Below are 26,883 nucleotides of genomic sequence, written 5' to 3'. Positions count from 1 at the left end.
GTACTTACTCTGGACAGCATGGGTGGAATGGAACATCAGTGAATCATGTGGCTTCAGGATCAATGTGAATATTTCCCAATGACAGTCAAGTGATGGACACTTCAATGCAAAACACAACAAATGTACAATATGAAAACCTTGCAGGACATAATTTTGAGAGAAAAAAAAATCATAATCACCTCTAATCAAGCACAAGTATAAAATAAATTTTACATTCATCTGATGAGCACGAAGACAAAGTGTCATGCTGAACCAAACAGCCAACACAACCGCCGACAGTAACCATGGTGCCTCAGTCTTTGGATTCATGCTGATTCCTCTCACACTTTTGGCTGCCATTGGCATTGCCATCGTTGTGGTAAATTTAAAAATATTTTTTTTAATGTATTTCTGCCACAATTGAATCGTATTTGGTATTGCACTTTTAATATTTGTCTTTTTCTAAACTAGGTAAGGTATGTTCGGAAGAGACGCAGGTAAGGATATTTTTAATGGATGATTTAGTAAATAGTTTTGCTGACTTATAATTAACTAGAAAAAAATTAACATGGTGCATGGCATCAATAGAGGACGGGGCAAGCTAATCTTCTTAACCCACAAGCAATGGTTTCGAAATGGTGTGTTTTATCTTGCCGAAGTTCAAACCCTGTTACAATAATTTTATGAAGGACTAGACCAAGTGGACCCATTGGGCCCAAACCTCTCCTGCATTGGTCCAGCACCCTCTCCTCCCCTCCAACTCCTCTCCCCTCCCTCCCTCCCTCCCTCCCTCCCTCCCTCCCTAGGAGATAGATTTAAACTTTAAAATGTGAATAACTTTTAAAATATCACACCGAGTTCAATGAAACTTCTTCCATTAGCACCAAAGGGACGACGGTGAGTCAGGTGGGCATAAAATTGTAACGCTATCGTGTACCATTTTGGCTGTAGTTCAGGAACAAACAAACAAACAAACAAACGAGAGTTTTAGTATATAGATTCTACAAATGGAAATGGTCTTGGATATTGGGGCTGAAACTGTGATTTGTTTTGGTCTTGTTTGTGCCTTACTTGCTTTCATGTATTCATATTTGTCGTTGAGCCAGTGGTCGGTGAAAATGAGTGAGGCTTTAACTAGACCAGTGAGGTGCAGAGAGCCCCCACATGTCGGAAATAGGGGGAGTCAAGAGCCTAGTGCTTTGCCTGACAGCAGCCCCTGCCAGCACTTCCTTCCTGCAGGATATGAGGAATTCTGATTTCCTGATGAAAAGTGATTGAGCTAAATGTGCAGTTGATTCATCAATGACCGTGATGCTATTTGTGTGAAGTATTTAAAAAAAAAAGAAAATTGTTGATAGCATAATTTAAATGAAAGAGCAGTGAAGGGAATGATAAAAATTGACAATCTACATAGTTTTAAGTCGATCAAATAATAGCCCTCTTTAAGTATTGTTTCGTCTATTTACCATTGGAATATTAAAGTGTAAATGAAATTACAATCTTCACATCTATATTTTCTGAAAATTTACTTTGTTATGGCTTCTGTCTTTAGATATTACCTGTTTTTGTGTTCTTGTCTGATAATTCTTGGGACCTGATTTCCTTCTGAATGAAACAGGAAAGATCTCATCAGCAATTTGGAGATATATGAGTCACTATGTTGCACAAAGGAGGAGGCATGGACTGTGCCTTTCATTTAGGATGTGAAGCATCCTGTTATTAACAAAACTGTTTATACAAATGTCAAAAGATGTGAAACAGCCTACTAAAATTTATTTCAAACCAATTTAAATATTGGTGGCCTTTTAAGGTCTATATTTAGCTCTACAACCCAGCAGAGCTATATTGCCCCTCAGAATTTTTTTTGGTTAACCTGGTTATTTTGCAAAGGACACAATTTGACTAGCTGTATGGTTTTTAATGTATGAAATTTAGCTGAACGTTGGTACTCTGTGAGGTGAAGCTACCCGGCATAGCTCACTTTTCATCCTTCCATCCTTCTCTTTTGCTACCATGCATTTTTTTCCAGCTGGATAGGAAGGCCAACTTTCATCACTGCTGCCAGCCATGCATCGCAGTGCAGCAGGCCCCTGGAGATTGTGCTGTTTTGTGGAGCTACTAAATAAAACAACTATCCGCAGAGGTCAATCTTTTGAACAAAAACATTCCTGTTTTTCACGACGTTGGCTGTGCCCCGTTGTGGAATGACAATTCTGAATGATCAGGATTTTAAAAGTTCAAAAATAAACAGAAAACGTATAGAGTAAAATGAACTCGATGTTGTTCAACCAATTAACCATATATTATTTCTTGATAGGTTTGGTATTGTTTCCTGAAAGTTCCCATTGTACTTAAACTTTAGGGCATATCAGTCATTTTGGCTGTTATGATTGGTTAAGTAAGTACAGTTGATATAAAACCAGAGAATTAAATAAGACTGGAAATAAATTATTTTTTAGAGTACATGTGGTTATGGTTGAGCTACTGCACTTAGAAGATTCAAATAATAATGGCCCAAAACTAATATTAAATTTGAAGATAGACACAAAATGCTGGAGTATCTCAGCGGGACAGGCAGCATGTCTGGAGAGAAGGAATGGGTGACGTTTCAGGTCGAGGGTCTTTTATTGTCTATTGCTGATATATTTGTTGATTTAGTGCAGCCAGAAGAATGGTCTCGACCCAAAACGTCACCCATTCCTTCTATCCGGAGATGCTGCCTGAACCACTGAATTACTCTAGCATGTTGGTGTAAACCAGCATCTGCAGTTCCTTCTTACTAATATTAAATCTGACTCTTTTGTGATGTAAATTCTACCTGCCCAGTATATCTACTGGTGTCTATATTCCATTTGAGCCGCACCTTACTTTAATTACCCCTTCCTAAATGGCTGCAAATCCCTTGTATTCTTCTCTCCCACATGTACATCAAGTGTCTCTTCATGTAATCTGCTTGAAGTGGATTCTATTTAAAAAAAAACTAAAACCTAATATTTTTGCATTATCATCGCTTTTCTGAGCTCAACCAAAGATAGGAAAAAATTCTCCCCATCCACTTGACTGATTTTCCATTAAAGGCCTCTTTTGAGTCTTTTAATCTTTTCAGAGTACAGAACTCCAGTTTGATCAATCCTTCCTCATAGTTGTAGATACTTCTTTCTGATAACATCATCATAAACGTACTGGTGTTATTATATCCCTTTTCTGATATAGAGACCAGAGCCAAACACAATTCTCTTAAGGGTGATCTATTCCTCATCTCCTTTCACGACCAACTTGAGACAAAAGTGCTTCTGAAAATCTGTGAATTCCACATCCACTGCACTGACCCAGCCTGTTATCTCTTTAAAATATGCTTATTCTTGAACCATTCTCTATTCTGTGCTTTTAATAATCTATGCAGATGAAGATATTAAAGTTAATTTTATATTATGACAATGTTTTGTTCATTGATTAATGGCATGTAGTATGCTTCTGTCATCCAATTACAATATACCACAATTTGATTTGCACTACCAAAAATCGTCTGAAGAAAATTTTGGCTAAAAAATATTATATACATAATTCATAGAACAAATACAAAAAATATATTTAACTTTAAACGTTAAATGTCGATGTGCAGATGACAGTTCTAGGTCAACCAGGGCAATGGACGTGACTGGATATGCAGAGGAAATGCTAATCTTTAAATCAAAATCACAATTGTTCCTAATCAATTACCATGGCATGTTTATATCTGTAGAGCCATTGGAAGGCTTTCTTGATGAAAGAGCTGATCTGAATGGTATAAGACAGTGGGTAGGCAGCATCTCTGGAGAGAAGGAATGGGTGATGTTTCCAGTCGAGAAGGGTCACCCATTCCTTCTCTCCAGAGATGCTGCCTGTCCCGCTGAGTTACTCTAACTTTTTGTGTCTATCTTCAGTTTAAACCAGCATCTGCAGTTCCTTCTTACACACTGAATGGTATTAAACTGAGTAAGAGGACCTTGCTAATTTCTCATGCCAAACTGGCTGATGTTAGCTGAGGTAGTGGTTGAGCATTTGTTCACGGCATTGTTAGCTTAGGGAAGGTAAATATGAATATTAATGACTACCAATTATCCTCTTTTGGAAATGAATCTTATTGAACGGTCACCTTTCTTTAGTTCCTCATAGCTGTGGCAATCCGTAAAGATATCACTTAAGTGCAAGACATTTAAAAATTTGAAAAGACGTTTGATTAAATTGCACAAGCAAAGCGAATCCATAAGATCAGAGTTACCAGCAGACATGGTGACATTTGAGCTGCATGCTCTTTGTTGGGAACTTATGATTGTACTTATGAAATACTTAGATTTAGAAACTCGATGACATTTGGCCAAATGCAAGCAAAATCAAACTAAATTAAAGATTGGGGGAATTTGCAGATTGAGTTCGATGAAATGTGGGGGCAATATTGAATGAAGATAAGTATGTCATTGGTACATAGGAAATTTTTTTTCATGCAAGTTGTTTGAAATTGTTATGGATGGATTTGACTTCCCGTAAGATTTTAACAGACCCAACATTACCAACCTATGTAAAAGCCGACAGAAAACGCTGCAAGCACATAGTGGGTCAAGCAACATATGTAAAGAGAAAACCAGGGTCAACTTTTCAAATCAAGAACCCTATATCAGAACTCGCAAGGTGAAAAAGTGCTGTACGTTGGTAGGGAAGGAATAGGACAGATAGGGAGTGTCTGTGGTAGATTGAAGACCAAAGTTGTCAAGGTAACAGTTACTTTATAAACTAGTAGTTAGAAATAAAAAAGAAGAGCAAGAGGCACATTCAAAGAGAAAAAGTCATCCACATCTGTGGAGAAATAAGAAGGGTGGTTCTCTGATATTCACACAGAATAATAATATAATAATATATAATAATAAACATTTGTTTTTTATAGCGCTTTTCCAAATGCTCAAAGACGCTTTACAAAAACAGTGAAGACATAAAAACAAACAGACAAACTATCCTGACGGAGAAGCGGCGAACAAATAGCACCAGCGTCCTCTCACGTCAGGGTCCGGCAGTAGACAATAAAGAACACAAGACACACAATTACAATTTTTAACACAAACAGCCATCACAGTGATTGCTCCAGTCACACCCTCACTGTGATGGAAGGCAAAGAAAAGTCTTATCTCCTCCTCATTCTTCTTCCGTGGTGCCACGAGGCGATCGAGGCTCCCGACTTTTGAAGCCCCCACCGGGCGATGGAAAGTCCCAGGGCCGAGCCGAGCAGGCCGTTGAAGGTCCTGAGCCCCCACCGGGCGATGGAAAGTGCCGCGGCCAGGCCACGCAGGGCGATGAAGGGCCTGCGAGCGGGTCAATCAAACCTCGCGCTTCGGGGTGGTCGAAGCTGCTACGGCTGGAGCTCCCGAAAGCCGGTCGCCAGCCAGGGACCTGCGAGCTCCCGATGTTGCGGTCTGCAGGGCCCAAGGCCGTAGCCTCCGAGATGGTAAGTCCAGGCCCTGCGACCGGAGTCTTCAAGGTCGATCCCAGCTGGAGGTCGCCGACTCCACGGTGTTAGGCCATAGCGCGAACAGAGACACAACACGGTAAAGGTCGCATCTCCGTTGAGGAGGAGATTAGAAATAAAGGTTTCCCCCACCCCCCCCACCACCCCCCACATAAACAGAGTTAAAAATAGATCAAAAGAAACATTTAAACGATAACAAAGACAAAAACAAAAAAAAGACGGAGAGACTGCCGGTGAGCCGCAGCTGCAGAACGCAGCCACGCCCCCTCAATGATGCCACTTGACCAATTGGGATCCATCCTTGCTTCCAGCTGTACAATCTTATTAGTCTTTCCACTTGCCTTTTTGCCACTCACCTTCTGACATTTAGGAATAATTTACAGAAGTCAATTTAATTATCAGTACATCTTCGAAATGTGGAAGGAAACTGTAACACCGAGGGGGAACCTATGTAATTACAGAGAGAACATGTAACTCCACACAAGTATCACCTGAGATCACCGTGAAACTCGGGTCAGTGGAACTGTGAGGACCAGCACTAATAATACTGAGCAGAACTTACTACATTCAGTATTACATACTAAGGACTGGAGCAAGCTCAGGCCCATCAAAAAGACATATATTGCTGAACAAAGTCATCAAACCATGGAATAACTTACAGATGAAGACATTAACCAGCAGTGTGGTGCTCCAGTCCTTACCTCATTATATTCTTATCCTCCCATGTATGATCCTAGTGTACCTCATAATTTTCTGCTACTTAGCTAATTGACTCCTACCACAATAATATAGGAAATAGAAGCAGGAATAGGTCTTTTAAGCCTTGAGCCTAAATCTTAAGTAAAATCATGACTGATTCTTATACCCCCTGATTTTATGTGCCCAAGGACTTTTCAGTCTTAGCCTCAATTGCATTCAGTGATGCACTGAATGGTCAAACCTAACTTGGTGAGAGATTTCCAAAGATTCATCTGGGAAAACAGATTTCTCATCGAGTAGGAAAGAACTGCAGATGCTGGTTTAAATCGAAGATAGATACAAAATGCTGGAGTAACTCAGCGGGAGAGGCAGCATCTCTGGAGAGAAGGAACAGGTGAATTCTCGGGTCAAGACCCTTCTTCAGACTCTGAAATGTAAAGCCATGCTGATTTAGCTTAATTATTTTATTATTTTCTAAATCACAGGTTCACCTAGCTTACTGATGAATTCTAATGTTTTGCAAACAACTGACATCCAATGTTCCTGTTTTTCTTTATAATTGTTTTCCTGAATAAATCTTAAATCATCTAGATTATATTGTATTTCTGTGATACTAATTACTGTTCTTTAAATTCCTCACGTCATTAAATCCTTGGTTTTGCACTATTTTTGCTTTGTTCATTTTTTCAATGAAGGCAGAAACAATTTTTTTAATGGCACGGCCATTTTTATATTATTCCAAGTAATTATTTTGCTTTTGCCCCTAAAAGACCCATATTCATTTTTTTGCGATCACCTTCCAGAAATCAGACGTGCAAAGGGACTTGGGAGTGCTGGTGCAGGATTCCCAAAAAGTTAATCCGCAAGTTGAATCGGTAGTAAAGAAAGCAAACTCAATGCTAGCATTTATTTCAAGAGGGCTTGTATACAAAAACAGGGATGTAATGTTGAGGCTCTATAAGGCGCTGGGAAGGCCGCATTTGGAACATTGTGAGCAATTTTGGGCACCATATCTGAGGAAGGATGTGCTGGCTCTGGAGAGGGTCCAGAGGCGGTTAACAAGAATGATCCCAGGAATTAGTAGGTTAATCTTTGACGAGCGTTTGTCGGCACTGGGCCTGTACTCGCTGGAGTTTAGAAGAATGAGGGGGGACCTAATTGAAACATACAGAATAGTGAAAGGCTTGGATAGAGCGGATGTGGAGAGGATGTTTCCACTTGTGGGAGAGTCTAGGACTAGAGGTCATAGCCTCAGAATTAAAGGACGTTCTTTTAGGAAGGAGATGAGGAGAAATTTCTTTAGTCAGAGGGCGGTGAATCTGTGGAATTCTTTGCCACAGAAGGCTGTGGAGGCCGTCAGTGGATATTTCTAAGGCAGAGATAGATCGATTCTTGATTAGTATGGGTGTCAGAGGTTATGGGGAGAAGGCAGGAGAATGGTGTTAGGAGGAAGAGATAGATCAGCCATGATTGAATGGCAGTATACTTGATGGGCTGACTGGCCTAATTCTACTCCTATCCCTTATGACCTTATGACTTTCATTTTCACTTAGTTGTGGGAGCTAAGTATATTTTTTATTTCTTCCTAATTTATCCCCATAATCAAATTTCTCCTTTATTCTATACTTGATAATTTTCTGCTGTTCAGAATTATTAAAAAATCCTCGTGGTTGCCAGACTTCACAGCAGTGTGTTAAGATTGTTTTAATCTTCTTTAACTTCTTTGGTTATCTACAGATGGATCACTTTTCTCATGGAGTATTTGTTTCACCTGTTAAGAATCATGAAACATTTTGTTTAATCTTTATCCGCAGACAAAACTTAATATCCCTGTTCTTCCTCATCCATTTTCCCCTCTATACACATTCTTAATTGCTGAATTCAATGGGTAGAAAGAAAACTGTAGATGACATTCTTTCTCCGCACAAGCACTGAAACAATTTGTAGCACCCTTCTGCAGATCCGCTGATTCACGATGTACATTTGAGTTGTGATCTCAAATTCACCTGCACTAAACAGATTGTACCACACCATACAAGCTTTTGCCCATTGAAGGATTCACTTCAGTCTTTTGATTACATATACTTTTGTATCTTAAAAACTTTTAATTCCAGCTGCAGGTATCCTGTTTAGCATGGCATATGCACAATGTCTGTATGATCTCGTCAAAGCAAGTTCAATGAACTAAGTTGTACATTGGCAGAGTCTCGTGTGCAGAACCTTTATAACCTTTGATGTTTCATCCACACCGTTGACTAAAATAAGGGGTTTCCACTTCACAAAGGCTTTGGCCTGCAGAGATATGTGGCACCCAATAGAAAGATTGATGACCTTCATGTTGACATCTACCTTTCAGGTTTTGTTGGTAACTCACTGGCTGATCAATCATCAATAGCTTTGCACCAATTGCTAGGAAAACAATACTCAAAACCACAAAACGACCAGTGTTAGTTCTGTCTCCATGTGATAAATTGTTATAATCATTGTTTTTATGTTGTTGCTGAACAACATCATCATGACAGTTTAACTTTGATTTAAATCCCTGTGAGAGTCCATCAAATCCCTTGAGGCAAAGACAATGCTAGGTGATGTTTAGATTATCAATGATGATATAATTTTCAGTTCATGGATGTTATTGGCTAATTTAAGAATTAGTTGACCGACATTTCTATTATTTTCTCCAGTCAAGGCTAAGCTGCTCAAATGCAGTCATTCATCTGCTTAAACCCATTGATATGTTCTCAAGTTGGCTGCTTTCCAGCACACCCCCCCATCTCCCAGTTTTCAGTTATTAATATTAAAAGGTGACAAAGTTCTAAACTAAATTTAGAATTTTAGTAATATTGCTCTTTACATGACACTTATCTTTTGAGGGTCACAATTCCATCCTGCTGCCATCTGGGATACAATTTCACTCTGCAGGAAAATGTGCAGGAAGTGGCCAACACTTTTCTCAGGAAGCTTACATTTATTTTTACTTAACACATGTTATGTTACCTTTGTATATTACAATTCTTTGGCACTTTATATTCTTGCTTGCATGTGTTTGGTGTGAACTTTTCACCACTATCAACTGTATTCATTCAATGAATTCATTGTGTTTTGTGAAAATGTAAAATTCCGGAATAATCTTAAAGTAGACGTTCAATTTTCAATTTTTGAACATACTTCCCCTGACCATGACATCTTCTTCATTTTCGAAATTGCTTCATAGCATCTTCATTAATGTGGTAATTTTAAACAGAGAAGAACATCCCAAGAACATTGCCACAACATTTGTAGTGGTGCAAGGAAATCTGAGTGAGAGTAAATTGTTGTCCAAATTAATGAGAACATTTCCTACTCCTCGCCCAGAGGTGACACTTTACTCTTTACTCATATCAACTGGAGAAGTCTTCTGCTCAATATCTCACGTGACAGATAGCATTGATAGTGCAGTAACATCTCAATATTACAATAATCGAATCTACCTTGATTTTGTACTGGAAAGGAGTTGAACTTCAGGCTTGGAGGCAACAGTGCAGCTGAACCAAGCTGACATGTCTAGGTACATAAATACATTGCGAATGATCAGAATCGTGCAGACCAAAGTTGATTCAATCTGTTCAGCCAAACACAAAAAGCAAAGGTTGGGATGCTTGTGGTTTGAAAAGAACAAAGGAAAGCATAACTAGGGGATTTTTTTCTATCTCTGACTTGTCTAAAACTTTCTTCGGGATGATACGTGTGGATGTGAGAAAGATCTTTTCATCTAATGGTCAACCAAGATCTTGTTGAATGGCAGAGAAAGCACAAGGAGCCATATAGACTATTCCTATTTCTTAGGTTATTTTGTGAATAAACAACCTATTGACATCAACCAATTTGACACACGTGAAAATATCTCACTTGTGTTATCAGTGTTATCATAGTCTGGTAGTCTCGGAGGAGGTGGGAAAATGAGTAAGTTGGAAAAAAGAAATGAAGGGAAAGTATAATTGTGGTATGAAATACGAGTGGAATACATTTAAAAACAATAGAAAACATCTTAAAATAGAGTAATGAGGGGTCTGGTAACTAGAGTTAAAGATTATGCCTGGGATCAATAACGTTTTCATTTGGGCCTTCCATAAAGATTTGGTCTAATAATTTTGAGTTATGGTCTCACTTCCTGTCCAACGCAAGTGCATTGTTAATGGTTTAGTGGAAAAATTGCAATGATGTCCAGATTAGGGAGACAAGGAAATTGGGAAGAATTTAGAATTCAGAAGTTTTATGTAAAAAGTGCAGACATAAGTTATTAATATTATGGGTTCGCATACATTTTATATTTTTAGACACCAAACATTCTTTGTTCTTACATGAAAGGAGCTGAGCCTATTTTGAGCTGCTTTCACATCTTGATTGATTCCAACAAATCTGCTGGTAATAGTATTTCCTAAGTATCAAAGCATGCAAGAGAATAAAATATGAAAGAAGGATTTTTGTGCAAACTTGTCTAAATTATCAAAATTAATGTGCCCATCCATGAATCATGCCAAATTTGCAAAATAGCATCATGAGTTTGATAAACTACTAAAAAAATCTACCTGTTGATTAAGGCAAACCTTATTTTTTCCAAATGCAAGGTCTCGGTCATTTCCGTAATCCACATTTTAGTTGTGGGGGTTACTGTTTTTTTCCAAAATTTAAGTATTAATTTTTTCGCAGTTATTAAACTGTAGTCAAGAAAGCGTCTCTGACTTAACGTAAAGTTTGTAATGTGTTCTGATAATCCTAAAATTATTAATTTTGGATCTAAATCCAGTTGGTTATCGATAATTTTGGAAATAATTTTTAAAATATCGATCCAAAAATTTTGCATATTTGTACAAGTCACAAAAGTGTGAGTTAAATTGGCTTCTTGAAATTGACATTTATCACAAATAGGAGAGATACTTGGGAAGATCCTGTTTAATTTTGTCTTCGAATAATGTAGTCTATGTAATATTTTAAATTGTATTAATGAGTGTCTAGTGTTTAACCAGATCTATTTTTTAAAATGTGGTCTCCATTTATTGAATTTTTAAAAAAGTAAATGGGTTTGTCACAAAACTAAAATTTAAAACTAAAGTTAAAACTTGAGTTTAGGGTTGGATGTACAACTATACTCACTAACTCCCGGATCTATCCCCATAATTTTTATGTTTGTAATTCTCTTTTTTCTTTGCTTTCTCTCTATTAGTTTATAGTCTTTTTTTTTTCAGTCTCTTTTCATCTTTATTTTTTCTTTAAAATTTTAAAATTGAAGCTATGTAAGAACTCTATAACCAGTTTGTCGTTTATTATTATTTGTACATATGCTTTAAAAAATTAAAAATTAAAAATAAAATAAAAAAATCTACCTGTTGAAATAACTAGTGCTTAGTAAATCATGTTTAATGGGAATGTAATTGAAAATTAAGCTAAGCTGCAAAATGAGAAAATAAAAGCTAATTTCGATCTGATCCTCTTATTAGGAAACTGACCTCTTTACAGCTGTAATAGGTACACATTTAAAAACTCGGTGATGAATGTGACATATGAGAAGATGTGTTTGTTATGAGACATATCATATCATATCATATCATATATATACAGCCGGAACCATCTTAGCATATGTAAAATTTCTCTTAATTATATGCCTGAGAAAATAAGCATATTGTTTTGCTGATTAATGTAGCGACTTGTGATTATTTCTGCTTTACAATAGCATGGATTGATGGTCATATGATATGGCTGCACACTTTATCACAAGGATAGCCCATTTAGATGTTGTAGTTGGAGAGTAGTGAGAAAAAAAGATCTAGTTAATGGGGTATCAAGAGAGATCGAATTTTAGAGGGCTGTTATTTTACAAGTACAGTTCTGCATGTGAAGAGATCGGAAAAAAAAGTGGCCGCAGCATCCTGTGATCCTATTCCAATCGTTTTAGCCGCAAAGCTGCCCATCGCTTTCAAGCGCTTTCCTGACGGAGTGGATCTAATTGGCAGGAGAAATGGGAAACTGTTCAATTTACATCACCACCACTCCAGAATGAAGGCCACTTTAACCTCACTCTTCAAGCATCATGACAGAGAAGGAGTTTGTGTACGTTTGTGACACCAGCCTACTGAAATAGTCACTCCAAGCTTTGTAATGATAAGAACTTACCAGGTTAACGGAGGAAGCAAATCAATGATATATTCAAAGCCCACTTGGAATACATATAATGTGCTACTGACTCGAGGGGATCAAGCAGAATGCTCACTCTGCTCATCACATATTTTCTTCAACAAAGCCATCTATGATAAGATCCCAATAAAATGTCTAAATAACTAACTTTTTTGCTGTTTGATAAATATGTTTCACGTATGCTCTGTCGGAAAATGTACAGGTTAAAAGCTATTGCTAATCCATCATTTGAATGTGCACAGAAGCCAAGTTTTTGACTACTTTAATAAGGTGTGGCCTAGACTCAAATGTAACATGAAAGAATTAATGGCCCAAAGTCCAGCAGACTTGCTCAGGAGAATTTCTTAACTGAGAGGGTTACAATAATGGTAGGTTGTATATTTATTAAATGTTTTCTTTAGTAAGTATTTCTTGCTTCAATAGTTAAAAGATTAATCCATCTTAAAAGGCCTTTATTTTTCTCTTCAAAGGTTAGAAAAACTACGCAACAAGTTGGTGCCAATTTATTCGTACGACCCTAGTGAGGATCGTAATAATGTGGAAGAAGAAATAGATAATAATGGAGAAATAAAAGTAAGTATATCCATTGAGAATTTATATTTTACATGATGGAATGCATTACAAGTGAAGGATGTCCACATCTGTTTAAAAAACTCCTTCTCCTAAAAAGCCAGTGAGCAGAAGCACTTCATGCGATAAAGTTTTACAAAACAGAAAACCTCAGACTTGATTACCAGTTTCTCAAATTAGTTGATCCGAACCATAGCTGCAATTATATTGTTGCAGTCAGACACATTTCCCAGAAAGTGGAAAAGTCAGCCATTTAAAACTAAGGTGAGAAAAACGTTTTCACCCAGAGAATCGTGAATTTGTGGAATTCTCTGCCACAGAGGGCATGATCAGCAAGTTTGCAGATGACACAAAGGTAGGGGGGGTGGTGAATAGCGAGGAAGGGATCTGCAAGCTGCAGGAAGATATAGATGAGATGGTCAGATGGGCGGAGCAGTGGCAGATGGAATTTAATCCTGAAAAGTGCGAGGTGATGCACTTTGGCAGAAATAACTTGGAGAGGGAGTACACCATGAATGGAAGGACCCTAGGGAAGACAGGAGTACAGAGGGACCTTGGAGTACAGGTACACAAGTCCTTGTAGGCAGCAGGACAGGTGGACAGTGTGGTCAAAAAGGCATATGGGTTACTGGCCTTCATTAGCCGGGGCATCGAATATAAAAGTAGGGGGGTAATGATGGAATTGTACAGAACACTGGTGAGGCCACAGCTGGAGTATTGTGTACAGTTCTGGTCACCACATTATAGAAAGGATGTGATAGCTTTGGAGAGGGTGCAGAGGAGATTCACCAGGATGCTGCCAGGGATGAAGGGCCTCGGCTATGAGGAGAGACTGAGTAGACTGGGGTTGTTTTCCCTGGAGCAGAGAAGGCTGAGAGAGGACATGATCGAGGTGTACAAGATCATGAAGGGCATAGATAAGGTAGATGGCGGGGAACTTCTTCCACTGGTGGAAGGTTCAACAACGAGGGGACATAGATACAGAGTAAGGGGAGGGAGGTTTCGGGGGATGTGAGAAATAACTTTTTCACCCAGAGGGTGGTTGGAGTCTGGAACTCACTGCCTGGGGTGGTGCTAGAGGCGGGAACACTCACAACGTTTAAGAGGCATTTGGATGGGCACTTGAAATGCTACAACATTCAGGGCTACGGTCCAAATGCGGGAAAATGGGATTAAAATTAGACTGTGTTTGGTAACGGGCGGCACGGACACGATGGGCCGAAGGGCCTCTTTCTGTGCTGTAGGACTCTATGACTCTATGACTCTATGAGAGGGCAGTGGAGGCCAATAGATAGAGCTCTAGGGGCCAGTGGAATCAAGGGATACGGGGAGATGGCAGGCACGGGTCACTGATTGTGGATGATCAGCCATGATCATAATGCATGGTGGTGCTGGCTTGAAGGGCCAAATGGCCTCCTCCTGCACCTATTTTCTATGTTTCTATATTTTCTGAGTTTCTATTGCAGTAATTCTGTCCTCCGTATTTCCCTACTCAATGATGGTAGAACATAAAACATGAAAAAGCACAGCATGCGAACAGGCTCTTTGGCCCACCGTGCCTGCGCCAACAATGATACTAATCTAACTAATCCCATCTGCCTGCAAATGGTCCTTAACCTTCTATTTCCTGCCTGTTCAATGTGTCTGTCCAAATGCTTCTTAAATGTTGCAATCGCATCTGCTTCTGTCACCTTTCCTGTCAGCATGTTTCATGCACCAACTAATCTCTCTGTGGATAAAAAAACTGGCCTCACACACTGGCTCCAGCAAACTCCTTCCTTGCTTGCTTCCCTCCACATACTGGGACAACATCCATCAGGCCCTGGGGACTTATCCACCCTAATGTGGCGATCAAGTCATCAAACACCTCCTCCTTTTATCGTCCCCCTTCTTGCCTTAAATCCATGCCTTCTGCTAAATGACATTTCCACCCTTTGGGGAAAACAACTGAATATCTACCTGTCTATGCCTCTCATAATTTTAAACTATACAGGTAGATGCTCTCCGAGTTATCAATTAGTTTTGTCTTGATCAAGAAATGTATTCAATTATTTAAAAACAATATTTACAATGCAATAAAACAAAACAGAACCCACCACAAACAAATATACCAAATGAAACTATTATACAACTATATTACAATCCAAGTTACGAATGAGTTGTCTTAATAAAATTTGACTTCATGCAAATTCGCTCAGACATATTTAAAGCAAGTAATTATAATAATAAAGTATTTCATGGTATTCATTCATGACAGGATACAGTGTATGTTCCATTTGTTTCATTGTGGATGGTGCAAGGGTGATTATTAAATAAAATGAAAGAATTATGGCAAATGTATGCAGAGCATTACAACATGGTTGGCTATAAAAATGGACGTTCCTGATTTACAGAGAAAGCAGCTTTTCAACAGTTCTCAGAAATAGAACCCATATGTAACCAGGGAACTGTCTGCACATTTATCAGGTCACCCCTCAACCTCTGATGCACCACAATCCAAGTTTGTCAAAGCTCTCCTTATAGCTCATATATTCAAATAGACAATAGGTGCAGGAGGAGGCCATTTGGCCCTTCGAGCCGGCACCGCCATTCATTGTGATCATGGCTGATCGTCCACAATATAGATAGAAACATAGAAAATAGGTGCAGGAGGAGGCCATTTGGCAATATCCTGGTGATCCTCCTCTGCACCCTCTCTAAAGCCTCCACATAATTACTGTAATGGGGTGACTCGCACTGCACATGACATGCCAACGTTTATACTCAATCTCCTGACCAATGAAGGTTGTATGCCTTCTTTCCCACTCTAACAACTGGTGTTGCCACCTTCCAGGAACAATGGGATTGCACCCCAAATCCCTCTGTGCATCAGTGCTTCTAAGGGGGCTGCCATTTTCTGTATACTTCCTAATCTCCCAAAAATGCATCACCCCAAACCTGTCTGGATTAAACTCCATCTGCCATTTCTCCACCCAAAATTCCAACTGATCTATATTCTGTTTATCATCTGACATCCTTCCTCGTTCTCCACAAATCCATTGATTTTCATGTGACCTGCAGACTTTCTAATTTGACCATCCACATTTTCATCCAAATCGTTAATATATTACAAACGGCAGAGGTCCCAGCAATGATCCTTGCTGAACACCCCCGGTCACAGACCTCCAGTCAAAAAAAAAGTTTTCAACCGCAAGTAAAACCTGTCCCTAAAAATGTGTAAGAAGGAACTGCAGATGTGGTTTAAACCGAAGATAGACACTCCAGTTTTTTGTGTCTATCTTCTGGCCCTAAAAATGTTTTACAAAGATTTCCCTAATACTGGCATAAGGTTCATCAGCTGACAATTTCCCAGGTAATTGTGCTGGTGGCTGGAGACTTCAATAGGGGAAATCTCAAAAAGGTCATGCCCAACTTCTACCAACACATCACGTGTGTCACCAGGGGGGAAAGAACTTTGGACCACTGCCGTTCAGGAAAGGCTACAAGGCCGTTTCTCTCCCTCCTTTTGGGAAATCTGACCACGCTGCCATTTTCCTGCTGCCGGAGTACAAACAACGGATAGTACGGGAAGCGACAGTGACGAGGGACGTAAAGCGGTGGGCTGACCATTCAGAGGCCATGCTGCAGGATGCACTGAGCGAAGTCGACTGGAACATGTTCCAAGAAAGTTCCAGAGACGTAAATGAGTTTGCGGAAGCGGTTACGGACTTCATTGCCACAATAGCCGATACCATCATCCCCACGGTAAGGGTCAGTATCTTCCCTAACCAAAAACCCTGGGTGGACAGGTCTATTCGCGTGGCCTTGAATGCTCGCACCGCTGCTTACAACTCCGGCCTGGCATCCGGCAACATGGACGACTACAAGGGAGAGTCCTACCGACTGCGAAGGGCAGTGAAGGATGCAAAAAAGAGGTACCGGGACAAGATGGAGTCACAGATGGAGCAGCAGGACACCAGGCGCCTTTGGCAGGGGCTACGGACTATAACTAGCTACAGGTCCAGCACCCCCTCAACCGGAAGTGCCGGCTCCTCCTTAGCTGATGACCTGAACTCTTTTTACGCACGGTTTGAGACGGGTAACACCACCAGCTCGCCGTCTAAAAACAGCACCGAAGGGGCGCTGGCTAGCGAGGCTGGAGGGGGATCCACCGCCGGGGATGTGCACACATTCTCGGTGTCCGAGCACGAGGTGAGGTGGGCTCTGACGCGTGTGAACACGAGAAAAGCTGGAGGCCCAGATGGTATATCTGGGCGAGTACTAAAGTCTTGTGCTACTCAGCTTGCTCCAGTGCTCACCACAATATTCAACCTCTCCTTGGCAAAGTCCGTAGTCCCTGCATGCTTCAAAAGATCCATCATTGTACCGGTGCCAAAGAATGCCTCTCCAGCGTGTTTAAATGACTACCGACCGGTGGCCCTCACCTCGGTTGTCATGAAATGCTTGGAGAGGCTAGTCAAGAAGCACATCTGCGCCCTCCTTCCTCGCAACATGGACCCACTACAGTTCGCATACCGTCCGAACAGGTCCACGGATGATGCGGTCTCCCAGGTTCTACACACCGCTCTCTCTCATCTGGACAGCCAGGGGGGCTATGTGAGGATGCTGTTCATTGACTTTAGTTCAGCATTCAACACAATAGTCCCCAGCAGACTGGTTGAGAAGCTGCTGGAACTGGGGCTTAGCACCCCTCTGTGTGCCTGGGTCCTGGACTTTCTCACTGCCAGGCCCCAAGTGGTCAGGATGGGGGAACACACATCTAGCTCCCTCACCCTGAACATAGGATCCCCCCAGGGCTGCGTCCTTAGCCCCCTACTGTACTCCCTGTACACACATGACTGTAGGGCCAGGTTCAGCTCAAACTCCATCATCAAGTTTGCTGATGACACTGTGGTGGTGGGCCGGATCTCCAACAACGATGAGAAGGCCTACCGGGAGGAGGTGGCTGATCTGGCACTCTGGTGTCAGGACAATAGCCTCCTCTTGAATGTCACTAAAACAAAGGAGCTGATTGTGGACTTCAGAAGGGCTAAACATCCAAGGACGTACACGCCACTGGAGATAAATGGGTCTATTGTGGATAGGGTGAGCAGTTTCAAATACTTGGGAGTCCGCATCGCAGAGGATCTGACGTGGGCAACGCACATTGCCGCACTGGTGGGTAAGGCTAAGCAGCGCCTTTACCACCTTAGACAACTGAGGAAATTCAGAGTGTCGCTGAGGATCCTTCATTGCTTCTACTCTGGGGCTGTAGAGAGCATCCTGTCCGGCAACATTACAGTCTGGTTTGGGAACTGCTCTGCCCAGGACAGGATGGCCCTGCAGAGAGTAGTGCGTTCGGCAGAACGCACCATGGGAACTACACTCGTCCCCCTGCAGGACCTATACATCAGGAGGTGCAGATCCAGAGCAAGCAAGATCATGAGGGACCCCTGCCACCCCAGTAACGGACTGTTCCAGATGCTACGGTCAGGCAAACGCCTCCGCTGTCACGCTGTGAAAACGGAGAGGATGAGACGGAGCTTCTTCCCACAGGCCATCAGGACTGTCAACTTTGATAACCCCAGAGACTAAATTTTTGTCGACACTTTTTGTGCTATGTTTAGTAACTTATTAACTTTATTTATATGCTGTAACTGTAATTATTTTTGTGCACAACCCGCAGGCATTGCCACTTTCATTTCACTGCACATCGAGTATGTGTATGTGACAAATAAATTTGACTTGACTTGACTTGACTTGACATCTGCAGTTCCTTCTTACTGCATCTGCCTTTTTTAAACAAAGGATCAACAATGGCAATTCTCCAGTCTTCTGGCACCATGCCCATTGTTTAAAGAAGATACAAAGATCTCTGTCAAGGCTCCAGCAAGCTCTTCCTTGCTTCCCTCCACATACTGGGACAACCTCCATCAGCCCCTGGGGACTTATCCACCTTAATGTGGTGATCCAAGAAATCAAACACCTCCTCCTTAATATTCCCATGCATTGTCTAATTCAGATTCATTGAGTCTTGGAGCATAGTGAGAGGCTATTTTGCTTATTTCGAATTTTTAGATTTGATTTAGATTCAGATTAGATTTAGATCTAGATTTAGATTTGATTATTCTCTCCCTATCATAAATGAAATCAACTATCTATAACCCAGTCACCACCAAGTGGGTTTCAAGTATGAAATTAAAAGAAGACTTTGTTGCTTCGTTGAGAAAATGTTTTATCATTTAAAAAAACACATGAATAGTTACCCTTCTTTTAAAACTGAGATATTTATTTTATTTTAAGCATGAATTTGAATTTGGTATAAAAAGGGTGGACTCTCCTCTGCGTTTACGATCTAATATTAAATCAGTTGAAGTGGTGTGGGGCTGACATAACTCAGGAGGAAGGACAAACAAAACAGGAGAAATATCATAAGAAAGCACTCCTTAGCAATTCATAACATTTAGCTTATTAATCTATTCAGTTCCCTCAGTTTACTCACTTAAAATGTTTCTATTCTTTAACCACTTAACTAGAAAAGCAATATTACTATTAAGGTGTAGGAAAAAACTGCAGATGCTGGTTAAAATCGAAGGTTGTCACGAAATGCTGGAGTAACTCAGCGGGTCAGGCAGCATCTCAGGAGAGAAGGAATGGGTGACGTTTCGGGTCGAGACCCTTCTTCAGACTGAAGAAGGGTCTCGACCCGAAACGTCACCCATTCCTTCTCTCCCGAGATGCTGCCTGTCCCGTTGAGTTACTCCAGAATTTGAGGTCTACCTTACTATTAAGGTCTCTGATTTCAGTTCTTTCAATCCCCAGAAGATACACGTTTGGCCAGCTCTACATTGCACCCAGTCATTCGCCACTGTTATCTAACTCTTCTGTTTGCCAATAATATTTTCCACCAAGTGTCCTTTATAGTGACTCAGTGGAGTTGATGGGGACATTTGGATGGGGACATATGGGCGGCACGGTAGCGCAGCGGTAGAGTTGCTGCTTTACAGCGAATGCAGCACCGGAGACTCAGGTTCGATCCTGACTACGGGTGCTGCACTGTAAGGAGTTTGTACGTTCTCCCCGTGACCTGCGTGGGTTTTCTCCGAGATCTTCGGTTTCCTCCCACACTCCAAAGACGTACAGGTATGTAGGTTAATTGGCTGGGTGAAATGTAAAAATTGTCCCTCGTGGGTGTAGGATAGTGTTAATGTACGGGGATCACTGGGCGGCACGGACTTGGTGGGCCGAAAAGGCCTGTTTCCGGCTGTATATATATGATATGATGATATGATTTATTGTTCCTCTTCCCACCCCCATACTTTCAATTTTATGAAAGGCTCACCCAGATATTTGGGTTAATTTATGTTTTAGTTTATAGACAATAGACAATAGGTGCAGGAGAAGGCCATTCGGCCCTTCGAGTCAGCACCGCCATTCAATGTGATCATAGCTGATCATTCTCAATCAGTACCCCGTTCCTGCCTTCTCCCCATACCCCCTGACTCCACTATCCTTAAGAGCTCTATCTAGCTCTCTCTTGAGTTTCATAATGTAAAAAGCATTTGAAAGTTCATAGACCCAAAACATTAACTGTTTCTCTTTGTAAAGACGCTGCATGACATTCATTATTTAACCAGCATGTTTTCATTTTTACTTTCATGATGTAATCTGTACTATTTAAATGGAATAATGAATAGTTTAGCAAATTGCAATTTAATCTCTTTTTTTGTTCACCTTTTTTTTAATGGCATGTATTTTTTTCTGAACAGGGAAACACACAGGAATCTGTTCCTGGGCTTGTGTTAATACTTTCTTCATTGTCCACTTCCTGCTCACCTTCATCTTCAGGTCCTCTCGAGGAGGTCATAACTTCCTTCCATTCCAATTCTGTGGAGTGGTTGTTGAGCCTAATGTGGGAACTCTGCCACATAGATGAAGCATAAGTGGTTGTTGTGGAGAGGCACTAACACTGCCCTGGGCTTTGTAGAAACAACAAGTGTGGTGCCTCTTCAGTTTTTAGATGGTCAGTCTGTAAAGGTATAGGAATGTGGCGATCACTATTGTCCCATTGTCCTGCTGCCCCAGGTGTGATCGATGGACCATTAACTTAGTCCCAGGTTTTTAGATCCTGTTGCTTAATCATTATTTCCTCAGTTGGCCAAGATTTGTGGTGGTGCACTGGAGGTAGAGGTGAATTTCATCATCCATGTCTGCTTTCTACAAGCGATGGCTCTTGTGATATGGAAAATAACCCACATTTTCCAGGGATCTTTATTGTGAACAAATGGTTTTGTGCAGCACGATCTCGTGCTGGAGAGCCTTTGTTGCACAGATGTTTAGTGTAAGTCTCGTTTTTTATTGAATGAGTCAATGATGACTTGGAAGTTAGCCACTGTATGTGCAAGTATTATCTCTGTAACTGAAGTTGTGCATTGGTGTGAAGGCAACAAAGGTTAAATTGTTTCCATTCATCCCAAAAATATCTTCATCTTATTTTACAAGCTGGAGGGGAGTGCTGTGGACCATCTGAGAAGAGGAATGTGGAGGGAAAGAGGTCACATTTCGGGGGCTCGGGTCTGGAGAATGTTAGAGCAAAAATAAATGTAATGTGCATGCAGTGGCACAATGACACAGTTGGCAGAGCTGCTGTCTCAGCATTGGAGGCCTGGGTTTGATCCTGACCTTGGGTGATATTTGCGTGGAGTTTGCACGTTCTCCCTCTCACAGCATAGGTTTCCTCCGGGTGCTCCTGTTTCCTCCTGTCTCCCAAAGGCATGCTGGTTTGTAGGGTAATTGGCCTCGGTAAATTGCCCCTGATGTGATCAGTGGTCAGCATGGACTTTGTGAACGGAAGGACCTTTTTACAAGCTGTATGTATCAATCAACCAAAAAACATGGGAGAAAGGGAGAGAATGCTGGCAGGAAAGGAAAAAGACAAGCGACTGTTGGCTGGCTGCCCTGTGCACAGCGCCTTCACCGGAACAAACGAACAAACAAACACAGACTTATCCTCTGGCCAGAGGATTCTAAACTAGAACTAGACCCACAGGGGGTCCCCCCTTTGTTCTCCCACCGTCTCTCACGGCGGTCCCCCCACCCCTCCCCCGCCGGGTCCTCCATTGTTCTTCATGGCGTCCCCCCACACCGGGTCCTCATTATCTTCCCCTCCCCCCTCACGCTCATTGACCGCGAGGCCCCAATACCACCGAGGCTCCCACTGCCGAGTCTCCCGTTGCCGCCGCCGAGAATCTCATCGCCGCCACCGCTGAGGCTCCTTCGGCCCAGACAGGCCTCGCCGCACGGCTTCACCACAGTCCCCAGTGGGGCGAGTCGGGCCCACCGGGGTGCGTTACAGTCTTCGGTGGTCAACACGCAAGGTATCCTTGAAACCGCCCCCACATTTCTATAGCCGGATGGGCATTTGCATGAAATGCAATAAAACCTCTGAATTTTCCATGGAATCATTCATGATTTTTCTTCACTAATGCCGTTCATGTTTTCGTTCACATTTCAAACAAATCTTTGTGATAAATTTCTCTATTAATCGATCCATATTACACGCTAAAATAACAGCTTGTCAAACTTCGCAGTGAACAATATTTAGTTTTAAATTTCTATTTTTTTAGGAAAATAATGAACTTTCAGCTGAGAAAGCAACAAGACAGGATGAGAACTCTGCCTCCAGTTCTGATACAGGTATCGACAATCAAGAAACAGGTGAATCACAGTAGTCCAATCTTAAACTCCTAGAATTTACAAGTATAAAAAATACCGCATGAGTACCTATTTAACAAAGATACAATCATATTCTGCTTGTTTAATATACTAATGCTTGATGCAGGAAATATCAACCTGCCTTCCTTGTTGCAATATATCTATGATGTCAGTGGCCTCTTGAACATGTGGAATATTGACTGGGTATGCAAAAGAAAAGGATCTAGAAAGTACTAGTCCAATGGCTTCACAATAAATCAGGAACTGGATAGAACTTGATGCAAAAGCTGCCATGACTGCTCTTAAATGACACCCATAGCTCCAGACTTATTTATGGAGTTGCATAAGGGGAAAGAGCTGGAGGAGGCAAATCATAATTGAGAGAGTAGAGAGAGATGAAAAAGCTGTTACGAACGATGGGTAGGTTGCAGGACATAAGGAAGGAGAGGCAGTCAAAGGAGAAGAGGTATTGGAAGAGGTCAAATGAAAGGCAAGAACTGCAGCTGGATGTGAGGTTGGACAGGAAAGATTGGGAAGGTAAAGGGAGGAAAAGGTGGAAGAGAATGCTTGGGAGATGATTAACTGACCGGACAAGGGGTGCATTGAGAGATGAAGGGAAAGGAGTAAATGGGAAGGTTAGGGAGTGGTTTGGGAGATGAATTGATTCAGATTCATGAGGAAAACAAAAAGTAAGGATGAAGAAGTGGCTATGAATGAGACAAAGTGGATGGAATAATTTGGGCGAAAGAGCAAAACCTTGTCGAAAGTGAGAAGTAATGCCCTGCTTAGTGGGATATATGGGAAGGCAAATGCTTGGTTGAGGCTAGAATTTAATAAAGTGGGGGAAAAGACTGATGAAGATTTGTAGAATATAGATAGCATGGGGAATGCTTACAGCAAAGCTGTAAACTTGAAATGTTTGGTGCAAGTAGCTAAAATGTTAATGTTGGGTCCTGGATTGGAAATATTGAAGAAAGTGGAACAAAATGCAATGTAAAGAACCATAATCCTAATAGAGGCTAATATGGATGTCAAAGAACTACATCATGGGGGAAATCGAATCACTTTCTTTAAGCTGCTGTTCTGGTATAATATTGTGCTCAGTGTGGAGAAGCATCAATGGAAATTTGCAATGACTGATGGACCAAACATAGCCACAAAAGTGGCACTGCTGATAGCAATCAAAATAAATAGATAAGAAGTCAAATAAAAACAAGACCATGGAATGAGAAGGTATCCCTGCTTAAGTTTTAAATCTCAGGAGGAAGGAACTTCCATGACAAATCCAGTACATCATTGTACACATTTGGTTTAAAGAGAATATGTTCAGGGACTCAGGGATGCCATAATTGTGATCATCTTTAAGATGCATCTTTAAAATAAATCTAACTGTAGTATCTTCAAAACAGTCTGTCTGTACCCTGCTGCAATTAAAGTCACCAGACAGCATCCTTCACAACTACGTCTTCCCAATGACTGAAGAGCTATTCCCTGAATCAGTGTGGATTCCATCCATCTAAAGGGCTTTAGATATAATCATCTCTTGTGTGATAGCTCCAGGATAAATGCAGGGAGCAGCATGACACACTGTACCAATTTTTTCAGCCACTCTAAAAGAATTTGACTGGCAAGGATTGTTTGGGAGAAGTAAGAACATTGAAGTTAAAAAAAACCTTATAGGGCATTGCATTGAATTTAATATTGGTTAGTGGGAATTAAGTTTCATGCAACTTCAGATTGAAATGGAGTGGGTCCATGAATCTGCAATCTTAGTGTTACAGTGTGGGGAATGACATATGACCTCAATGAAATGCATAAAGTTCTCAGGGGGGTTGACAGGTAACTAAGGGGGGGATATTTCTCCTGGCTAAGGAGTGTAGAATTAACAGTGACAGTATGAAGACGAGTGGCAGGCCATTTAGGACTGAAATTGGAAGGCATGTCTTTACTCCCAAAGTGAAAAGACTTTCGAATTACTCATGGCAGAGGGCTGTAGAGACTCAGTCGTGAATTGCTTTGAAAACAGAGATAAAATCAAGAGGTGTGGGGATAAAGCAGTAAAATTAATGTTTGAGGCATTAAACATTTTTAAATGGCAGAGAAGGTTCATGGAGCCAAATGATCCACTCTTCTTCCATTTTTTATGTTCTAGTGGTCTTACCATGAGATTTAAACTGCCTGACCCGCTGAGTTACTCCAGCAAACTGCCTGACCCGCTGAGTAACTCCAGCATTTTGTGTCTACATGAGATTTAAAGTGGTGTCCTTAAATATTTTCGTGACTGCATTGGACAACTTAACTAAGGAAAAAAAAACGATATCATGACCTGCATTGGTGCCAAATCACAAAGTAGCAAGTGTTAGGAGTGTCATTAAAAGTTGAAATAATAAATAAAACTCATTAAGAGTCTCCCTTTACATTTTTTTGATTAACAATTATAAATAGCGTTTAAGAAATAATTTCTCATAAGTGACAAATATGTTGTCAAATACTGTATATCCTGAAGTACAGAAGTTTTGAAGAATATAGTTATTTTATCTAAATTAAGCGAGATCAATGAGAAAGTAGAACAAACTGGCTATATTATAATATAAAAACCTCTCATTGTAGTGTTCTGTGCCTGAAAAGCAGCTACATTTTACTTGCATAAGTTCTTTCCTTTTGCAGTATGCCATCCAGAGTAAAACATTTTTTATTAAAAATGTTAAACTTCACATGTGACTCTATGGTCATTCAGTGAGTGGCTGACTCATATTTCCAACCTGCTCTCTGTATTACGATCTTTAAATTAACTATGGGAAAAAAAATTCTTTCTGGATCTTTGGTGCCATCAGCATTGGACTCTGCTATGATGACACTGTGGTCAACTATTTTGCCAACGCATGTCGTCGGTTACACATGAACTAACAACATTGTCACACAGGAGGTTGATTAGCAGCTTTGAAACTGTTGGTTAATGTAAGCAATGATGCTGCATGAGAAACGAAAAGCAACTCTGTGTGGATATATGCAAAATTATATATTTATAATATATTACATTCCACAGGTGCACTGAATGAAAAATAGATTGAGAATGGACAGTGATACACAGATATATGAAGTTACCCCATGGTGGAATTGAACAGCTGAAAGAATAATTATTTTTACAACTATTTTTGAACTAATTTTCTGATTGTGGCACTGTTTTTGTTGCAAAGCTGGACCTTTCAACAATATATTTGTAAATTGACTAGAAATGGAATGAAGCAAAGAAGGTCAATTGTGTTAGTTTTTTTTTTGTGAATTTACCTTTCAATATGTGTGCATTCTTATTACTTCAGGAAGAACTTTGACGGCTTGGTGAAAGTTCTTTAGGTGGAGTGGAGTGTCCATGGATATATCATGAAGCCTTTTGAGTACCTTAAATGAATATTTGCGCATGAATATACACATATCTGAAACTGGTATTTTTTTGGTATTGTAATTAATGATTAATTCATCAATCCTTTTATGTAAGAGGACAAACAGAATATGATTTGTTTTTAGTTAGGGCCACAATGCAAAAATTATGGTTTGGATATTTATTAAGGTATAAATTCATTTCAAAGTCCTTTTGCTCCTTCATTGAATTGCACACATTGCAAATTTCAAATGAACTTGACTGAAAATTCTTGCTGCATTCTCCTCTACTGGGATTCACAATGATATTTATGCTACTCCACTTTGCCATGTGAGGATTTGATCGTGTATTTGTCATGTCACTAAATGTGCCTTTGTGGAGAGAAGAGACATTGCATGCCACAAGGACGTCCTTATTGTATGGAAATAAAAATATTCAAAGGTCAAATACGTGTGGTGTACACAGAAACAATATTTTATTGAATCGTGTTAAAATGTTTTCTTGAGCACTGAGGAAACACATTAAATGTAAGGTGATAGTGTGGGTGGGTTTAGTCGTTCTTGGTGGCTATTATTGGTTAACTAATTCATTGTTAAGGTTGGGTCACTTATTACCACGTTGAATGTAATTGAAATCAATAAAGATGTTTCAGACAAGTCGCCATTTGTGGTTTTATGCTCATAATAGCAATAACTGAATGGAAATTGATATTTTGGGAATATTTCTACTGAGACAACTGTAGAGAGAAGCAATCAGCTGTATGGCCTACCTCTGTAACAAGCTGTTCGAGCTAGGATGAAAATACAACATTCTAGTTGTGTTCACTTAGACACACAGGGGAAGATGTCAGCTGGAGCTAAGCAGTGGTCTCTTCTGATACATCCATGTGAGTGTG

General features: G+C 40.6%; 1 protein-coding gene across 1 annotated transcript; it reads left to right on the top strand.

The window, feature by feature from the left end:
• LOC144603445 (small integral membrane protein 29-like) lies at positions 1–26,826 on the top strand. The gene is made up of 5 exons (XM_078416648.1): positions 1–358; positions 451–476; positions 12,817–12,919; positions 22,522–22,612; positions 25,656–26,826. Exons 1-5 carry the CDS (start codon positions 245–247, stop codon positions 25,673–25,675), a joined length of 354 nt encoding a protein of 117 aa, XP_078272774.1. The 5' UTR covers positions 1–244; the 3' UTR covers positions 25,676–26,826.
• The last annotated feature ends 57 nt before the right edge of the window (positions 26,827–26,883 follow it).

Source organism: Rhinoraja longicauda, chromosome 20 (assembly GCF_053455715.1).
Source record: "Rhinoraja longicauda isolate Sanriku21f chromosome 20, sRhiLon1.1, whole genome shotgun sequence".
In the NCBI taxonomy this organism is placed as follows: Eukaryota; Metazoa; Chordata; class Chondrichthyes; order Rajiformes; family Arhynchobatidae; genus Rhinoraja; species Rhinoraja longicauda.
The sequence above is the reverse complement of the archived record's forward strand: the minus strand, read 5'-3'. Positions and strand labels throughout refer to the sequence as shown.

What these genes read in the sequence shown, in the direction of transcription:
- LOC144603445 (XM_078416648.1), top strand. Translation starts at nt 245, where the DNA reads ATGCTGAACCAAACAGCCAACACAACCGCCGACAGTAACCATGGTGCC. An exon ending in ATAATAATGGAGAAATAAAA is followed by an intron (nt 12,920 to 22,521) that starts GTAAGTATATCC and finishes CTATTTTTTTAG; the next exon opens with GAAAATAATGAACTTTCAGC. An exon ending in TATCGACAATCAAGAAACAG is followed by an intron (nt 22,613 to 25,655) that starts GTGAATCACAGT and finishes TACATTCCACAG; the next exon opens with GTGCACTGAATGAAAAATAG.